This window comes from Melospiza melodia, chromosome 2, assembly GCF_035770615.1.
Source record: "Melospiza melodia melodia isolate bMelMel2 chromosome 2, bMelMel2.pri, whole genome shotgun sequence".
NCBI lineage: Eukaryota > Metazoa > Chordata > Aves > Passeriformes > Passerellidae > Melospiza > Melospiza melodia.
This window is the reverse complement of record NC_086195.1, coordinates 4,345,457-4,360,635: the sequence shown is the minus strand read 5'-3', so window position 1 is coordinate 4,360,635 and position 15,179 is coordinate 4,345,457. Positions and strand designations below refer to the sequence as shown.

Below are 15,179 nucleotides of genomic sequence, written 5' to 3'. Positions count from 1 at the left end.
CAAAGTTTCTGTGCCCACCCATTTTCTTTATTCATTTCCCTGTTACAGGCTGAGTATTTTGGGAGACAGTTCACAAGATAAAGTGTTTGAATGCTCTCATTCAGAGAAATATTTATCTGTAGCACAAAATGACCACTGAAAGAAATTGGCATCATTGCTGTTGCAGGCAATCTCCATTCAGAAAAGCTTAATTTAACACTTTCCTAGATGGGGCACTGCATGTCAGGACTAAACTGCTTTGTGAAACCAACCTATGCGAGTTGTGCCTGGCTCTTGGCAGCAGGATTCATCCTAAACTTCCCAAGGAGCTAAAATCTACCAGGAGACTCTCCAAATGTGTTGAGGTTTTGCTGTATGTCTTTTATAATGAACTCCATATGGTTTTAAAACTTGTCTGCAGGAACACAGGAGTTTGTAGAGATGCCTGATCCTATTCAAGTGTTTTTCATACAGCAGAGCCACTACCAGATTTCTCCGAAGATGTAAAAAAAACTTGCCATAAGCAAAGGGTCATTTAAGTCCTCTAATGGCAGAATTTATTTCCCTCTCTCAATAATTAGGGTTACATCCTGGAAAATCATTGCTTGTGTTGCTTCTAAGAAAGACCATGGCTCATGGGATGCACTCCAGTGTCGCAGTCATATTTTCTGGAAAAATCTCTTTGCCCAAGATTTTCTCCTGGGAAGCTGGAAAGCCTCAGAGAAAAATAACAATAATTATCTGATTTCCTTTTCCTGAAACTCAGCTGTTTGGACTTAAAACAATGAACAATTCTTTGCACGGTTTTTTGCATTTTCTATATTGTACGCCTTGTTTTCGTGATATGATAGAAGTTCTACAGGTAAAGAATCTCCTTGACCATTCCACCTCAGCACTTGACTGAAGTTTTGATTGGCAACGGATAAACCTCGTGAGATGTGTTTGTTCTCTCTTCTGCAAGGGGCCAGCAGAAGAATTACAAATGCAGTCTTTTTTTAATTTTAATTATACAAAAAAGGGTGAAATGTCACTTTTGTATTTTCTGGAAAAATCTCTTTGCCCAGGATTTTCTCCTGGGAAGCTGAGAAGCTTCAGAGAAAAATGAAATCAATAATTATCTGATTTGCTTCTCCTGTGTTTTGCTGCTTTGGAATGTGTTTGGAGATTGTTTACCAACAGGTGATTATTTCATTGGTGAATTGCTTTGACTTAATGGCCAAGTGGGGCCAGGCTGTGTCAAGGCTCTGAAGAGAGAGTCACAAGTTTTCATTAGTATCTTTTAGCTTTCTGTGTTTATCCTTTTTTCTATTCTTTAGTATAGTTTAGTATAGTATTCTTCAACATAATATAGTATCATAAAATAATAAATTAGCCTTCTAAGAAGATGGAGTCAGATTCATTCCTTCCTGCCACAGGGCACCCCACAAATACGACACTCCAGGGTAGAGGGGACAAGCTTTACACCACGTAAGCACTCTTTTGCTGCTTTTCTCTCCCTCTGCAGACGGAACTCCCAAAATCATCTCTGCCTTCAGCGAGAAAGTGGTGAGCCCAGGAGAGCCAGTGTCCCTGATGTGCAACGTGAAGGGGACTCCCCTGCCCACCATCACCTGGACACTGGACGAGGACCCCATCGTGAAGGACGGCAGCCACAGGATCAGCCAGATCATCACCTCTGAGGGCAACGTGGTCAGTTACCTGAACATCTCCAACACCCAGGTCCGGGACGGGGGCGTTTATCGCTGCACTGCCAACAACTCTGCGGGAGTCGTCCTGTACCAGGCTCGAATAAACGTAAGAGGTGCTTGTCAAATCAGCTCCTCAAAAAAAACACACATAACTCATTGTAGTGGAGAAGAAGATTGTTGCATGTGATGAGATTTTGGAATGCCAAAAACCGACTTAATGGTTTTGTCCTCTTCTTTTCTCCCCCCTGCTCTCTTTTCCCACCCTGCCTCTCCAGCCCCATCTAGAAAGTGTATGGTATACTTAAATGTTGGAAGAACCCTTTGGCTTGTGTCCTTTAGTCTATTTTTCCTCTACTCATCTCTACTAGTTCACAGTCTCTTTGCTTTAGTCCTGCTGTGCATGTTTTGTTTTCCTTCTCCTTTCTTCCTTTACCTGTCCAACATCCATTGTAATTATTCATGTGTGCAGAACTTTACCTTGAATTTCTGGCTCTACATGGCATAATACCCATCCTCATGGGTATATATATACTTTATATACATAGCAAATAAAAAAGCTAATTGTTTCAGTGTTCTCATGTGTAACAGGAGTCTAGCTCCATATCAGTGTTAGTATTTCACATTAATTAAATCACACTCAGCCTTTTAATTTGTAACACAGCAAAGATTTTATCAGGCAAGTGCTGGATAACACAAATATATACCCCCACATAATTAGCATGGATGCTGCAGGGTAAGGAAAAAGTAGAGCATACAAAGATTAGGAAAATTGCTTAAGTAGCTCTTAAAAGTAAAAATCTGTCAAATGCTAAGAAGCACGGCGCGAGCCACGTCCATTAACATCTGTATATCCAGAAATAATTTCACCCATTCCCTCGAGCAAACGTGCCTTTAAATTGTCCTCAAGAGCTCCTTTCCTTGCCTTGGCAGGGCCAGCGAGCATCCGGCCCATGAAGAACATCACGGCCATCGCGGGGAGGGACACCTACATCCACTGCAGGGTCATCGGGTACCCCTACTACTCCATCAAGTGGTACAAGAACTCCAACCTGCTGCCCTTCAACCATCGCCAAGTGGCGTTCGAGAACAACGGCACGCTGAAGCTCTCGGACGTGCAGAAGGAGGTGGACGAGGGCGAGTACACCTGCAACGTCCTGGTCCAGCCCCAGCTGTCCACCAGCCAGAGCGTGCACGTGACAGTGAAAGGTGAGCACAGCTCGGTCTTGGGTTTCATGTTGCTGAAATGGCTCCCGAGGTATTAAAGAGTCTTTTTTCCCAGCTCCACAACCAAAGAAGTCAAGATTCCTCAGCTCTGGTTTTCAAGGTTGTTTATTTGCTCTTACCTAATACATTCTTTCTCTGACCTGTGGAGGTCTGTCCAGCACGTTGGGTTCAGGCACACTGAACACCCTTGGGGTGGTGTGATCTTTTCATACTAAGAACTACATGTACTTTATTTACAATAATTTTCCAATACCTATCACCTATGTTAGACAGTCTGTCTCTACCCTAAACCAATCCAGAAGTATCACCATCACAGCAGAAGATGGAGGACAAGAAGAAGAAGAAAGACAGGACATGCCCAGATTCCACGCCCAGATTGCCTCCTGAACCCCCATTCTAAATCCCCAAAATTCTATTTTTTCACCCTGCGATAAATTCATTATCATTCTACTCAAACTCTTGTGGCTTGTAACTCTTCACACAAAGTTGGTAATTGTTTCCATGGGTTAAAATCAAAGGCACAGGTGTTTTCCACTCCGTGCCAAGGTCTCTGAGCTCCTTGAAAGGGTCTAGAGCCCTCCAGGGCAGTCAGAGGAATGTCCTGGGTTCTGAGAGCTGGGAAAAGCAGAGCCTGGCTAATTGCTGGGTCGTTGGTGGAACTGCACACGTAGGATTGTCCTGGCATGCGGATAACGAGCTGTTTGAGGAGGTTAATCCAGATTTGTGTTTATTTTTAATGATGTCACAGAGCTAATCAGTCATTGTGTCTTGTTCTCTCCTGACTTTTACCCTCCTTGGCACAGTTGGTCCTTGTTCTTGTTGTTGCCTCTACGTGGGGGCCTTGCAGCTCAAGTTTGCTATGAACACTTTTTGCTACAACTAAATCAGGAAATTAATGGTTTGTCACACACATTTCACTGGTGACTGTTTCTCTACTGGACAACAAAGTTCCAATTTTCATTAGCCAGTGACTTTCTGGCTTTTAAAACATGAGATGAGAATTTTAATGTCTGTACTTTTGTCACTAAGCAGAGACAGGAACTAAAAGCATTAACCTTGCTTTCCTCTTATTAAGTGATTATCTGAGTGCTCTTCATGCTTAGAAAGATAACACTGTAAATAAATTTGACTTGAAATTCTAATAGGATGCTTCAAATCTAGTCAAATAGTCCAAAACAAGGATGTTCAGATGGCCCTGAAAGACTTCAGAAAGAGATTGAGAATAGGAATTTTTTACCATTGTGTCCTGACTGTTCTGACATTGGCAATGTTCAGACCTATTCATGAGGACACAAAAGACAGAAAACCTGATTGCAGTAGCTCCCAGTTTTGAGCAATGGGGCCACTAAATACTGCACTTCATGTGAGCCTGTAGGAAGAACTGCAGTATAATTTCACTATTCCTGAAGTTATTAGAAGCTTTTCCTGGATTGGTTTTTTGGGGTTTTTTTTGGAGCCAGAGGAGAGGAAGGAAGAGAGGTTGAATCTTGTATCCATTCTCAGATAAAATGCAGAGAACAGTAAGGTAAAATGACTTTGTTATGGACATCTGATCTCAACTTCCTTCTGCTCTGTTAGTTTTGGCTTTAGCACTCTGGAGTGATGCAATTGCTATTTTTTTCCCAAGGGTTTAGGGGATTAGCTTTAAACCATGAGCAATTTGGACTCTGAAAGGCATGACATCTCCCACACCTGAGACCATCAGGGGCACTGGTCACAAGCTGTGGCACGAAAAGCCAACATCATCTTTTGTTTTCATGTGCGTTGTGCTTTGCTTGACATTACAATGATATAACAGATCTGCTGATAGGGTTTAGGAACTGAATGACAAATCAATCATTGTGTTGCTGCTGCACTAAGAGGCCACCATGGAAATTCTGGTGGGAAAAAGCTGCCTCTTAAATGATACCATTTTTCAAATGACTGTCAAAATTTATGTAGCCAGACAAAACAAATCCAGCAGTCACAGGCATTGAAATCGAAACAAAACCAGTCACTGAGAACACCAACTGGTATCTCAGGTGAAATATTGCTTTTTCTTCCATCAGGTTACAGTTTCCAACTTGACAATTCCTCCCCCAGAAAGCAGATTTCCAGCTCCAGCAATTTGGATTGAGCTGTAACTTTTGCCAATGATTTTACTTCCTTGATGGGGTTCTACCTCCCACTAGACCAGGTTGCTCCAAGCCTAGAAAAGACATTGTAATTTGAAAATAAGGTTAATAGCCTGGTTTCATCTAAAAAGCCCAAAATGTCACAGGTGAGGTTTTTAGGTCAGGCCTGAACAGTTCTCAGTGTTCTGCTGTTGTAGCTTGAGGTCAGCAGTGCCACAGCAGATTTTATCTACATACTAGTGGGGAGGCAAAAGTGACCTGGTGCTTTAAAATATTATTAATGTGTGTGTGTGTTGCCTTTTCATTTTATAGATTCCAAACCTAATGGGTTGAATTTTTAAGCACTTCTATTTGATACCAAAAAAATACAAAATATGGTCCAGCTTGCATACTGGAGGTTAAAAGTACTCTGAAATACATTATAAGGGGAGTTAAAATCAATGCTCAAATATCCTTATTTACAGTTCAGCTTCTCCTACCATCAGTATAAATATTTTTTTCCAGAGAAAACAGAGGGAGAATTATTGTTCATCTTCAATACAAGTCCTTTGCTTTGCTCTCAGTTCTGCTACAAGCTTTGTGGGTGACCTCAAACCATTCACCTGAAGCGTGACACAATAGATGACACTGAATGAGCTGTTACTTAGTTGGGTTTTTTCCCTGTCCATGTTCTGTTTTGAGGACATAATTATAAATTTCCTCATGAGTATATCATCTCTGTGGTATCAGAATGTTTCAGGAACAATGTGTTCATTTTCAAAAGCCACCTGGGTCACCAGGAAAAAATGGCAATAAGGCACAAACTGAACTAAAAAATATCCACACATTTTTTGTATATTCAATTTCAGAAGCTTATGGGTTAATTTTTCCACTTCACCTGCCTTTATGTAGCATTTATATGTTCAAAGCCCTGCTCCCATTGAAATGAAGTTGCTCCTGAGAGTTTTGTTTCCTCCTTCAGAGCAGTCACGTCACCCAGCTTAGCAACCCCCTGGGAAAGACAGATTTAAGTAATTTAATTAGCTTTATCTGACAGATCTGTGGCAAAGGTAAATGCAGAATTTGGCTCTGTGGGCCAGCATTTATCTGCATTAGGCAAACAAATGGGTTTTAGAGTTGGCAGCTCTCTGCCACATTGACTTTCCACTTTCCAAATTCTCCAGCATGTGAAGCATCCTGGTTCTGAACTGGGATGAAGACTTGCTTAAAGCAGCATTTAAATAAAAACATGCAACACCATGAGTGTGCTATCAAACACAAGAGTGCTGTCCACTCTGCAGGGTATTTTGACATTTGCAAACATCCAAATGAAAGTTAAATCATCCTTCAGAAATCACGATAAGGTCACAGATAGGAGAATAGATAGGAGAACATTTCTTGACAATAATTTTAAATGAACTGTCGGCTTCCAGAGAACCTTAGAGGGGCTTTCAGAGCCTTGCTGTGCATGCTCCCACCTGGCAGGCTCTGGGAAAGCCAAAAACTTGGGAGCTGGGCACTTCTGTGCTATTTGACCTTAGATCCTCTGCTTCTTTGCCCTGCTGATCAGAACAATCAATGAGACACCATGTGAAATCTCTTGTCCTATTTTTTAGGAATAACTGCTGCCCTCATCTGCATAGCCACATGTCATTCCTGTCCTGTCCTGTCCTGTCATTCCTGCCCTGCTCTCTCCCCTCAGCTCTTGCCTTCCCCTTGTCTCTCCCAAAATCTGGATTTGGGAGGCAGCAGTGCCCTGAGCTGGCTGAGTGCATGAGCTGCCAGGAGAACGTGCAGGTTTCTGCTTGGCAGATTTAACTCCCATGGAACTTTGCCTGAGTTCCAACAGGGCTTTTTGGAAATCAAGCCAACTTGTTTGGTTTTTTTTTTTTTTTTGGTTTTTTGGTTTTTTTTTTTTTTTTTTTTTATTTGGACAAATGATTTGGCCAGTTCTTATTTCTGACAGAAAGCCATGCAAACTACCCACCCTGTAATGCACAAGTAACAGAGGGAGACCACAACTGTACTTACATTCCTAATTTCTGTATTCCATACCTGCTGACCTTTGCAACTGTAATAAAACCTTTTCAGCACATGTTGCTTTGGCCTATGTTAGGTGTAATTTTATTTTTAGCTTTTTTTTGTTAAGTAAACTGAACCCCCTGTCCCTTGCCTCCTGCAAAGTGGGAACAGCAGTTCCTGCCATCATCAGAAATAATTGAGATTAGCCTTGCTAAGGATACTGGCACACTCTTTGCCAAGAACAGAATTATTCTTAGCAGCCCCAGTTTTTTGCTCGGTGTTCAGCCCAGCTGTTGTGGTTTGCCAGAGGAGTTTGTACACATTTGCCAAAGGCAGAGAACTGTTGGAATCAGAGATCCTAAAGAGAAGAATATTCTGTAGAAGATGCAGACTTTCTATTCACTCCTTCTCACAATGACCTGTCCTTCTCAGTTTTCTCCAGCTCTTCCTTTTCCAAGTCCTGGCTCTTCTCTGGGTTCCAAAATCAATCTGAACTCAAAGTGTTTATCATCTCAGCTCTCATTTCCACTCTGCCTTGTTCTCAAGACTCAAAATGACCCTTTCCTATTGGATACCCCAACCTTTTCCCCATTCTCCAGTTCCAGTCCTCTCTGCCATCCTTCAGGTTCAAACACTGGAGTGACAAATCTGCCCCGATTTCTGAAATCTCACCTGACTGACCCAGACACAGAAAGGCAGTGCTGGGATGTGCTCAGGGCTGCTTGGACTCTGTCACTGCAAAATATCCTCTCCACATCTGATCCTGTGGGGGTTTTGTTTATTTATTGACTTGGTTTGGCTCAGAATGCAAAATTTGGGCACCGTTGTGGTGTCTTTTATAGGTACAGTAAAAACATCTGAGGCTGGTGCCATCACCTGAATTGGAAATCCACTGCTAAATCCATGAGGCAGGTGGGACTTCTCAGGTTTCACAATACCTTAGTTTTGGGGTTTTTTTCTGGTTTTATGGTAAATTGATATTCACCATGTCTCAGTTTTCTCACTCTCCCACCTTCTTCTTGGAAATGGCCAAAGAATTGTAGCTGAAACCTTCCAGCTGAAATGACTCAGCCTGAGGCAGACACCTGGCCTGGCAAACTGCTACCCAAACAAAAGTCAAACTTCAAGCAAATGAAAATAGTCTCATCATGGGAAGTGTTGGCAAACAAAGAAAGAAGTTCTATTACCCACCCTATGTCTAATTTTCATATTTCCATTAAAAAATAAACAAGAAAAAAACACAATAAAGTTGAAGGATATTAAAATAATAATAGCAGCATCTCTTTTACAGCATTTTAGTAGATCTCAGAGCTTTTAAGAACAGGAGTGAGTTATTATCTCCATTTTTTTTTATTATGCAATTTATAGTAATAGTTTTCCTAGCTCCAGTAAAAGCCATCAGTAGTAAGTGATGATTTTCTTGTCATCAGTCTCATGGGACACATTCTCATGTAAACAGCCTGCTGCTATTCACACTTCTCCAACAGGAATTAATTGAAAAAGAAGCCCCTGAGAGGGAAGGGTACAGCATCATTAAAATAAAAAGTGTGGTGTTCAAAAGGACTGTTTCTGATCTTGTTGAGCTTATGTATTTCATTGATTTAGAAAGGTTCTTGTATGTAAAGTGAGCACCTCACCTGTTGTGAACCACAAAAAGGAATTGTACCAGCCTTGTTTCATGTTGCAATACAAGCAAACCAAACAGGGGCTACTTCTAAATAGCTTCATGTTTGCAACTCTTTGAATAGATCCTCCTCATCTTTCCTAGGAAGTGTCTAGCTCTTTCTAATATCTGAAATTCTGTTTGTGAATTTGCATTGCAAATCAGTTCAGGAAGGGTTGGTTTAGATAGCGAAAAATATGCAGGCACAAGAGAGGAAAAAATCATCATTGGAAATCTTGCAGGATTCTTCAATCAATCTGCTAATCTGTGCATGCTTCAGCCTGGAATTGTGGATTATGGCAAGTGGGAGTTGAGCTTCATGCACAAATCTCAGATCTTATCTGTCCTACTGACTGACTTTGCCAATAGATTGAATCAGAAAAAAAAACAACTTCTGGCCTTGATGTCTTTCAGATCTTTCTTTCATTATATCACTTTCTGCCCTTTTTCCACTCCCCCATGCTATATGGTTTTGGATGCCCTCAAACTTGTCACAACTTCCTTGGAAAGAAATGCTCAGACCCCTCAAAGTGACGGAAGTTGTCATGTACAGGAATCACAGCAGGGCCCTGTGGTCAGAGTGATGAGAATGCACCATTGTGCAAAACATCCTGGAAAATGCACTTAGGAATTCTTCTCAGGTCCCATCATGGGCATGGGGAGTAGTTTTGGGGGACAAGCAGTGGCAGAGCCTGATTTAAGAGAATTTGCACTTTGATAGGGATGTCTCAAGTGTGTCTGACCTGTAGAAATTCCTGAAAATAAGAGTGGAACAGGCTGATATTCTTGACGGGTCTGTGTAAATTTTTTTTTTTGCCATTCAGCATCTTAAAGTCAGCTTTGCACTAAAATTCCTGATTTACATTCTGTAAAGTCTCACAAGTATCATCTGGATGTGTCTTACTGTGCACCAATACATTTCTAATGAAACTCCTCTAATGACTTCACCCCTGACACTGCAGAAATGGTCACCCAAAAATGTCTGTTAAAGTTGTTTCACCACTATCCCAGTATTCATGATGAGGAATTAGTATGCACAAATCTAAAACTTTTCATTTAAATCTAAATCAAAACTCCCTGGATTTTATATGTTCCATCTTTCTATGTGCACATTTTATATGTTCTATCTTTCAAGTATAATTTATGTCTGTGTATGGATGTATTTATTTGGGAATTACACAACCAATGTGAAATGAGCCTTAATACTTCAATAAGCACCTCAATTAAGGAGTTCAAGATGCTTTGTATACTATTTTTATCAAAAACTGGCCTCTTCACTTACAGTGCAGATTTGTTTACTTAAGATTTTAAGGTGTTTTCTTGCTCTTTTTCTGTGTTTATTTTGTCAATCATCTTTTGGCTCCAGTGATTTAGTTGGACTTTTCACAGTGATACCTGAGGACAAAAATCACTTTAAATCAGGTAGGGGCTGAACAAGAGCAATATCTCTGGAGCAGGTTCCAAAAGTGAGGCCTTTAATTAGGAAACACTTCACCAATGAAGGGATCAGCTTGTTGCATGAAAATACTGCAGCTGCTGTCTTATCTTCACATCAAGGTTTTCTCTCTCACAAATAAATAAAACAAATTCATCCCCTTGGGCAGGGAAGTGAGCTCCCCACCACCCCAGCTTTGCAGGGTGTTTCAGGATGATAAGGGCTCGCACTTTTCTCCTCACAAAGGAGGCTGAAAGGACAGGGTTCCACAGATGGATGAGACATGGCTTAAAAGCACTTTTGCTTTCTACACAACATTTTAAATGCTCTCTCCTTTTGGAGAAGCTCCCACTGCAGCATCAGGGATCCTGTGAGTGTTGGATGGCAAGAAAGGGGAATAGGGACTGTGATGGCTGCGAAAACCTAAAAATTGCTTGCCCATGGCTAGGGTTTGTACAGTGACAATTTTGGCTTTTTCACTCCCAGTGCACGAAATCTGGGGTCACACAGCTGCCCTAAGAGACTGCATAGGATGCACGAGACATGACTTAAAAGCACTTTTGCTTTCTGCACAACATTTTAAATGCTCTCTCCTTTTGGAGAAGCTCCCACTGCAGCATCAGGGAGCCTCTGAGTCTTGGATGGCAGGAAAGGGGAACAGGGACTGGATAGCTGTGAAAACCTGAAAATTCCTAGCCCATGGTAGGGTCTGTGCAGAGACAAAATAATTTTGGTGTTTTCACTCCCAGTGCACAGGACCTGGGATCACACAGCTGCCCTAAGAGAGTGCATAGGATGGATGAGACATGATTTCAATTCCCACACAACATTTTAAATGGTCTTTTGGAGAAGCTTCCACTGCAGCATCAGGGAGCCTGTGAGTTTTTGGATGGCAGGAAAGGGCAGTGGGGACTGGATAGCTGTGAAAATCTAAAAGTTGCTAGCCCATGGTAGGGTTTGTGCAGAGACAAAATAATTTTGGCCTTTTCACTCCCAGTGCATGAAACCTGGGGGCACACAGCTGCCCTAAGGGACTGCATAGGATGGATGAGACATGATTTTGATTCCCGTACAACATTTTAAATGCTCTCTCCTTTTGGAGAAGCTTCCACTGCAGCATCAGGGATCCTGTGAGTGTTGGATGGCAGGAAAGGGGAATAGGGGCAGTGGGGACTGTGAAAATTTAAAAATTGCTAGCCCATGGTAGGGTTTGTGCAGAGACAATTTTGGCTTTTTCACTCCCAGTGCATGAAACCTGGGGTCACACAGCTGCCCTAAGGGACTGCATAGCCTGGTGGCTGTGATTTTGCATCAGCCATAAATATTCATTGCCAAAAGTATTTCCTATTGCAGACACAGCCCCTGCAACAGTGCTGTTGCAAGAAAAGCCATCAGGGAGCTGTTTATAATGATAAAGCAGGGGATGATTCTGGTTTTGCTGTGCAGAACACCATGTTCAGCTGTCTGCTGCAGGAAACAGGAGATCTGCAGGATGCTCTGTCTCAGTGAATCATCTCAGCAGCTCCTCCCAGCAAAACTCCCATGGAACAGAGGGCAAGAAATTAAGGATGTTCCTCTGCTAATGGAGAGCAGCGTGGAAGCCCTCCTTGCCCTCCTTTCCAGCAGTCCCCCAGAGGTACAGAAGACCTTGCTAGGGCACAAAAACATAATTTAAATCTTCCTGTATTAGCACTAATGAGGCTGGCCCATGCTCCTCTTCTTAAATAGACACTTAATTCAAGCTCTCATCAATAAAGCATTCCCAGGACACAGCACTTGGTGGCATGAAGCAGAGATTTCCACTCTTCTGCCCGTTGTGGGTAGAGAAAAATATCCCTTCCATGTACACAAGCACAAAAACTATTCTCTCTCTGGTTAAGATGGAACAACTTATACATAAAATTGCATGATTTCATCAAAAAATCAAATGTAAGCTCTGAAATATGGTCAAACTAAAGGTATGTATAGGGGAGTAAAGTATGGAAACACACGCTGAAGTATTTTAAACAGATTTTAAATACTTCTGTCTTACTGTAAATTTCCTCTGGAACAATTTATATACAAAACAGCATAATAGCTATATATATATATATATGTAAACAAAAAAATCAAATGCAAGCTCTGAAATTTCATCAAGCTAAAGCTATGTATAGGGAAGTAAAATATATAAACACACATTGAAGTATTTTAAACAGATTTTAAATACATCTGTCCTGCTGTAAATTTTGTCTCTCAAAGTACTATATACCCTTATATTTTTAGTGCTGTTTGGCAATGGTACAGCTTTAGTGTGCAAAAAAGCCTCCTCATGCTGGTTAATGATATTATTTTCTTAATCATAGTCATAATAATCATAATATTTTCTTCTATCAAGGGTATATCTCTATTTTTCACCGCAGATATTGATAGAGACAGAAAATTTTATATTTCAGAAATTATTTGCTGGATATCATCATAAATTTTTAATAAGCGATATTTTTGGTGGTCATTTCCTTTTTCAAATGAGCAGAAAGAAAGTTTATCTCCTATGATAGCTCATAAAAACCTTTTTTTGTCAATTTAAACTGGTGAATACCATAGCTGAAAAACATTCCTCAATACTTCAAAGTTTTTGCAAGACTATTTACTTGCTTCTAAGTACTGATTTTTAAATTACACACTGGCTTTTAAAATAAGCTCCTCATAAGGACTGCAAGCTGCTTCAGGTCAAATATACATTATATTTTATGAAGCAGAAATGTTGGTTTCCTGTGTATCCTAAAAACCTGAATACAAGGATAATGTGCTGCCTAAAAATATTTCAGCCAATTTCTGAAATACTCTGCAGGCTGCTACTTGTATTTTAGAGCTGGTAAATGCAGCCTTGCAAATCAATATTTTCTGAAAAACATTTCAATGTCACCTAATGATCTTTCTCCCTGTTTTCTTCATCAGGGAGATGGAGAGTGAAGATGCACATTATTATCCTTGGGCAATATTTTGTCTGACTTTTGATATCATTTTGTCTGTGAAAGATTGGCTCAAATTTGTTACAGACTCAGCAGAAAATACAGAAGTAATTTGCCACCCTGTTGTGAATTTTAGTGCATTTTTCAGTAATGGTGTCTGAGGTGAAGAGAAGGGTTTGGGCAGAAATGTGCTGGGCACCACAGTAAGGGGAGGACTTGGCACTTAGGAGGTATTTATATTTATCAAGGGGAAAATTTATGGCCAAACCTTTTGAAAGACACACAGTTAATTTCTCATTCCCATTCACATTATGAACTGCTTGTCAATAAATGCTAAGAGAATCTTTTTCTGCTGAGAAAAAAATCTGAGATATTTCATGTGAATGAGCCAGCTGGGCTAAGGTAATTCCAAGAGGCTGCAGGTATTTTGCCTCACTTTGTGACAGCAAAAGTCCCCAAGTGAACAAGGAGGTACTTTCCAGTGCTCAAAGTTCAAATAAACACAGTCATTTATACCAAGTTTCTTTTTTTTTCTGTGCCTCATCTACCAGGTTTTCAGAATGCCAAAAGACAGGTTTTAGCAATTAGAGAGATGGCAGCCAGGAAAAGTGAGGAAAAGGGATGGCAGTGGCGCTTTTCCAAACGCAGACAGTGAGGCACTCTTGGGAAAGCCAGTGAAGGCCTGGAAGGATGAATTGTGTTTTCCTGTCCCTGATGTCACCTCTCTGTGGCACCTGAGCATGGTCACAACTTCCCCTCATCAAATGGCACCGTGGCTGTGCTGGAAACTGTGGAGTTAATACCAAACTTGTATTTGTCAACCTCCTGCACTGTGAGGAGAATCTGCACAACCATTTGAACATGGCTTTGAACAAGGCCTTAGTGCTCTGGGGGGCCTGGAGTCATGGAATTATAAATCACAGAATGGTTTGGGCTGGAAGGGACCTCAAAGCTCATCCAGAGCCACCCCTGCCATGGCAGGGACACTTTCCACTGTCCCAGGCTGCTCCAAGCCCCAGTGTCCCTCTGTCCCTCTGTCCTCTCAGGCTGGCACAGCTGGCATTGTTCACCTGCACAGGAGAAGCTTTGGGCTGAGCTCAGGGTGGCCTTGCAGGGCCTGGAGGAGCCCCAGGAAAGGTGGAGAGAGACAATTGCCAGGGGATGGAGGGACAGCACACAGGGAATGGCTCCCACTGCCTGGCCTGGCCTGGCCTTGGGCACTGCCAGGGATCCAGGGGCAGCCACAGCTGCTCTGGGAATTCCATCCCAGCCCCTGCCCACCCTGCCAGGGAACAATTCCTCATTGCCAAGATCCCACCCAGCCCTGCCCTGTGGCACTGGCAGCCATTCCCTGTGTGCTGTCCCTGCATCCCCTGGCAATTGTCTCTCTCCAGCTTTCCTGGGGCTCCTCCAGGCCCTGCAAGGCCACCCTGAGCTCAGCCCAAAGCTTCTCCTGTGCAGGTGAACAATGCCAGCTGTGCCAGCCTTTCCTGCCAGCAGAGCTGCTCCATCCTCTGCCCATCCTGGAGCCTCCTCTGGGCTCTCTGCAGCAGCTCCAGCTCCTCCCTGCGCTGGGGCAGCTCTGCAGCTGGGAAATCACCTGAGGGGACAGAGGCACAGAATCCCCTCCCTTGACTTTCTTGCCATGTTTGATGAACTTTCTTACTCCTAATGGAGGACCCAATATTTGGATCGAAGGAAATGCCTGGAGCTACTCAGTGGCCACCAACTTGTCCCTGCATCCCAGAAATAGGACACTGATAAAAGGAGGAAAAATGCTGCTGGGAAGTCCATGGGCACACACTGCAACCACTTGAGAGATTTTATTTTTTTTTCTGCTTCAACTCTGGGGAAACCACAACCTTACAATTTCTGAAGGGGAAAAGGACAAAAGAAATACAATTAGATAAAGCCACCAACTCCATTTTCTCCTGGAGTTCAAACATATCGATCACTATAAATGTTCTGCTCTGGGTATCCTTCCATCTTTCCTGTTCAAATGTAGTACAGATCAGGTGTAAGTGATCTCCCAGGCAATAGGAGAATGCACTTCTATATCTGAGGTGCATAACCTCTAGGAACCTTCTCTTTTGATAAATCAGGATTTGAGTACTGCTGGCAAAGTTG

The 15,179-nt window shown here is 42.1% G+C and overlaps 1 protein-coding gene across 3 annotated transcripts in view; it reads left to right on the top strand.

Moving 5' to 3' along the window:
- The window catches only part of DSCAM (DS cell adhesion molecule), a 468,801-nt gene that overhangs the window by 288,060 nt on the left and 165,562 nt on the right, over positions 1-15,179 (top strand). For all 3 annotated transcript variants that reach the window (XM_063180924.1, XM_063180932.1, XM_063180940.1), the window contains exons 7-8: positions 1,484-1,780; positions 2,598-2,873. In XM_063180924.1, coding sequence (XP_063036994.1) covers positions 1,484-1,780; positions 2,598-2,873 — 573 coding nt within the window. The remainder of the gene's footprint in view (positions 1-1,483; positions 1,781-2,597; positions 2,874-15,179) is intronic.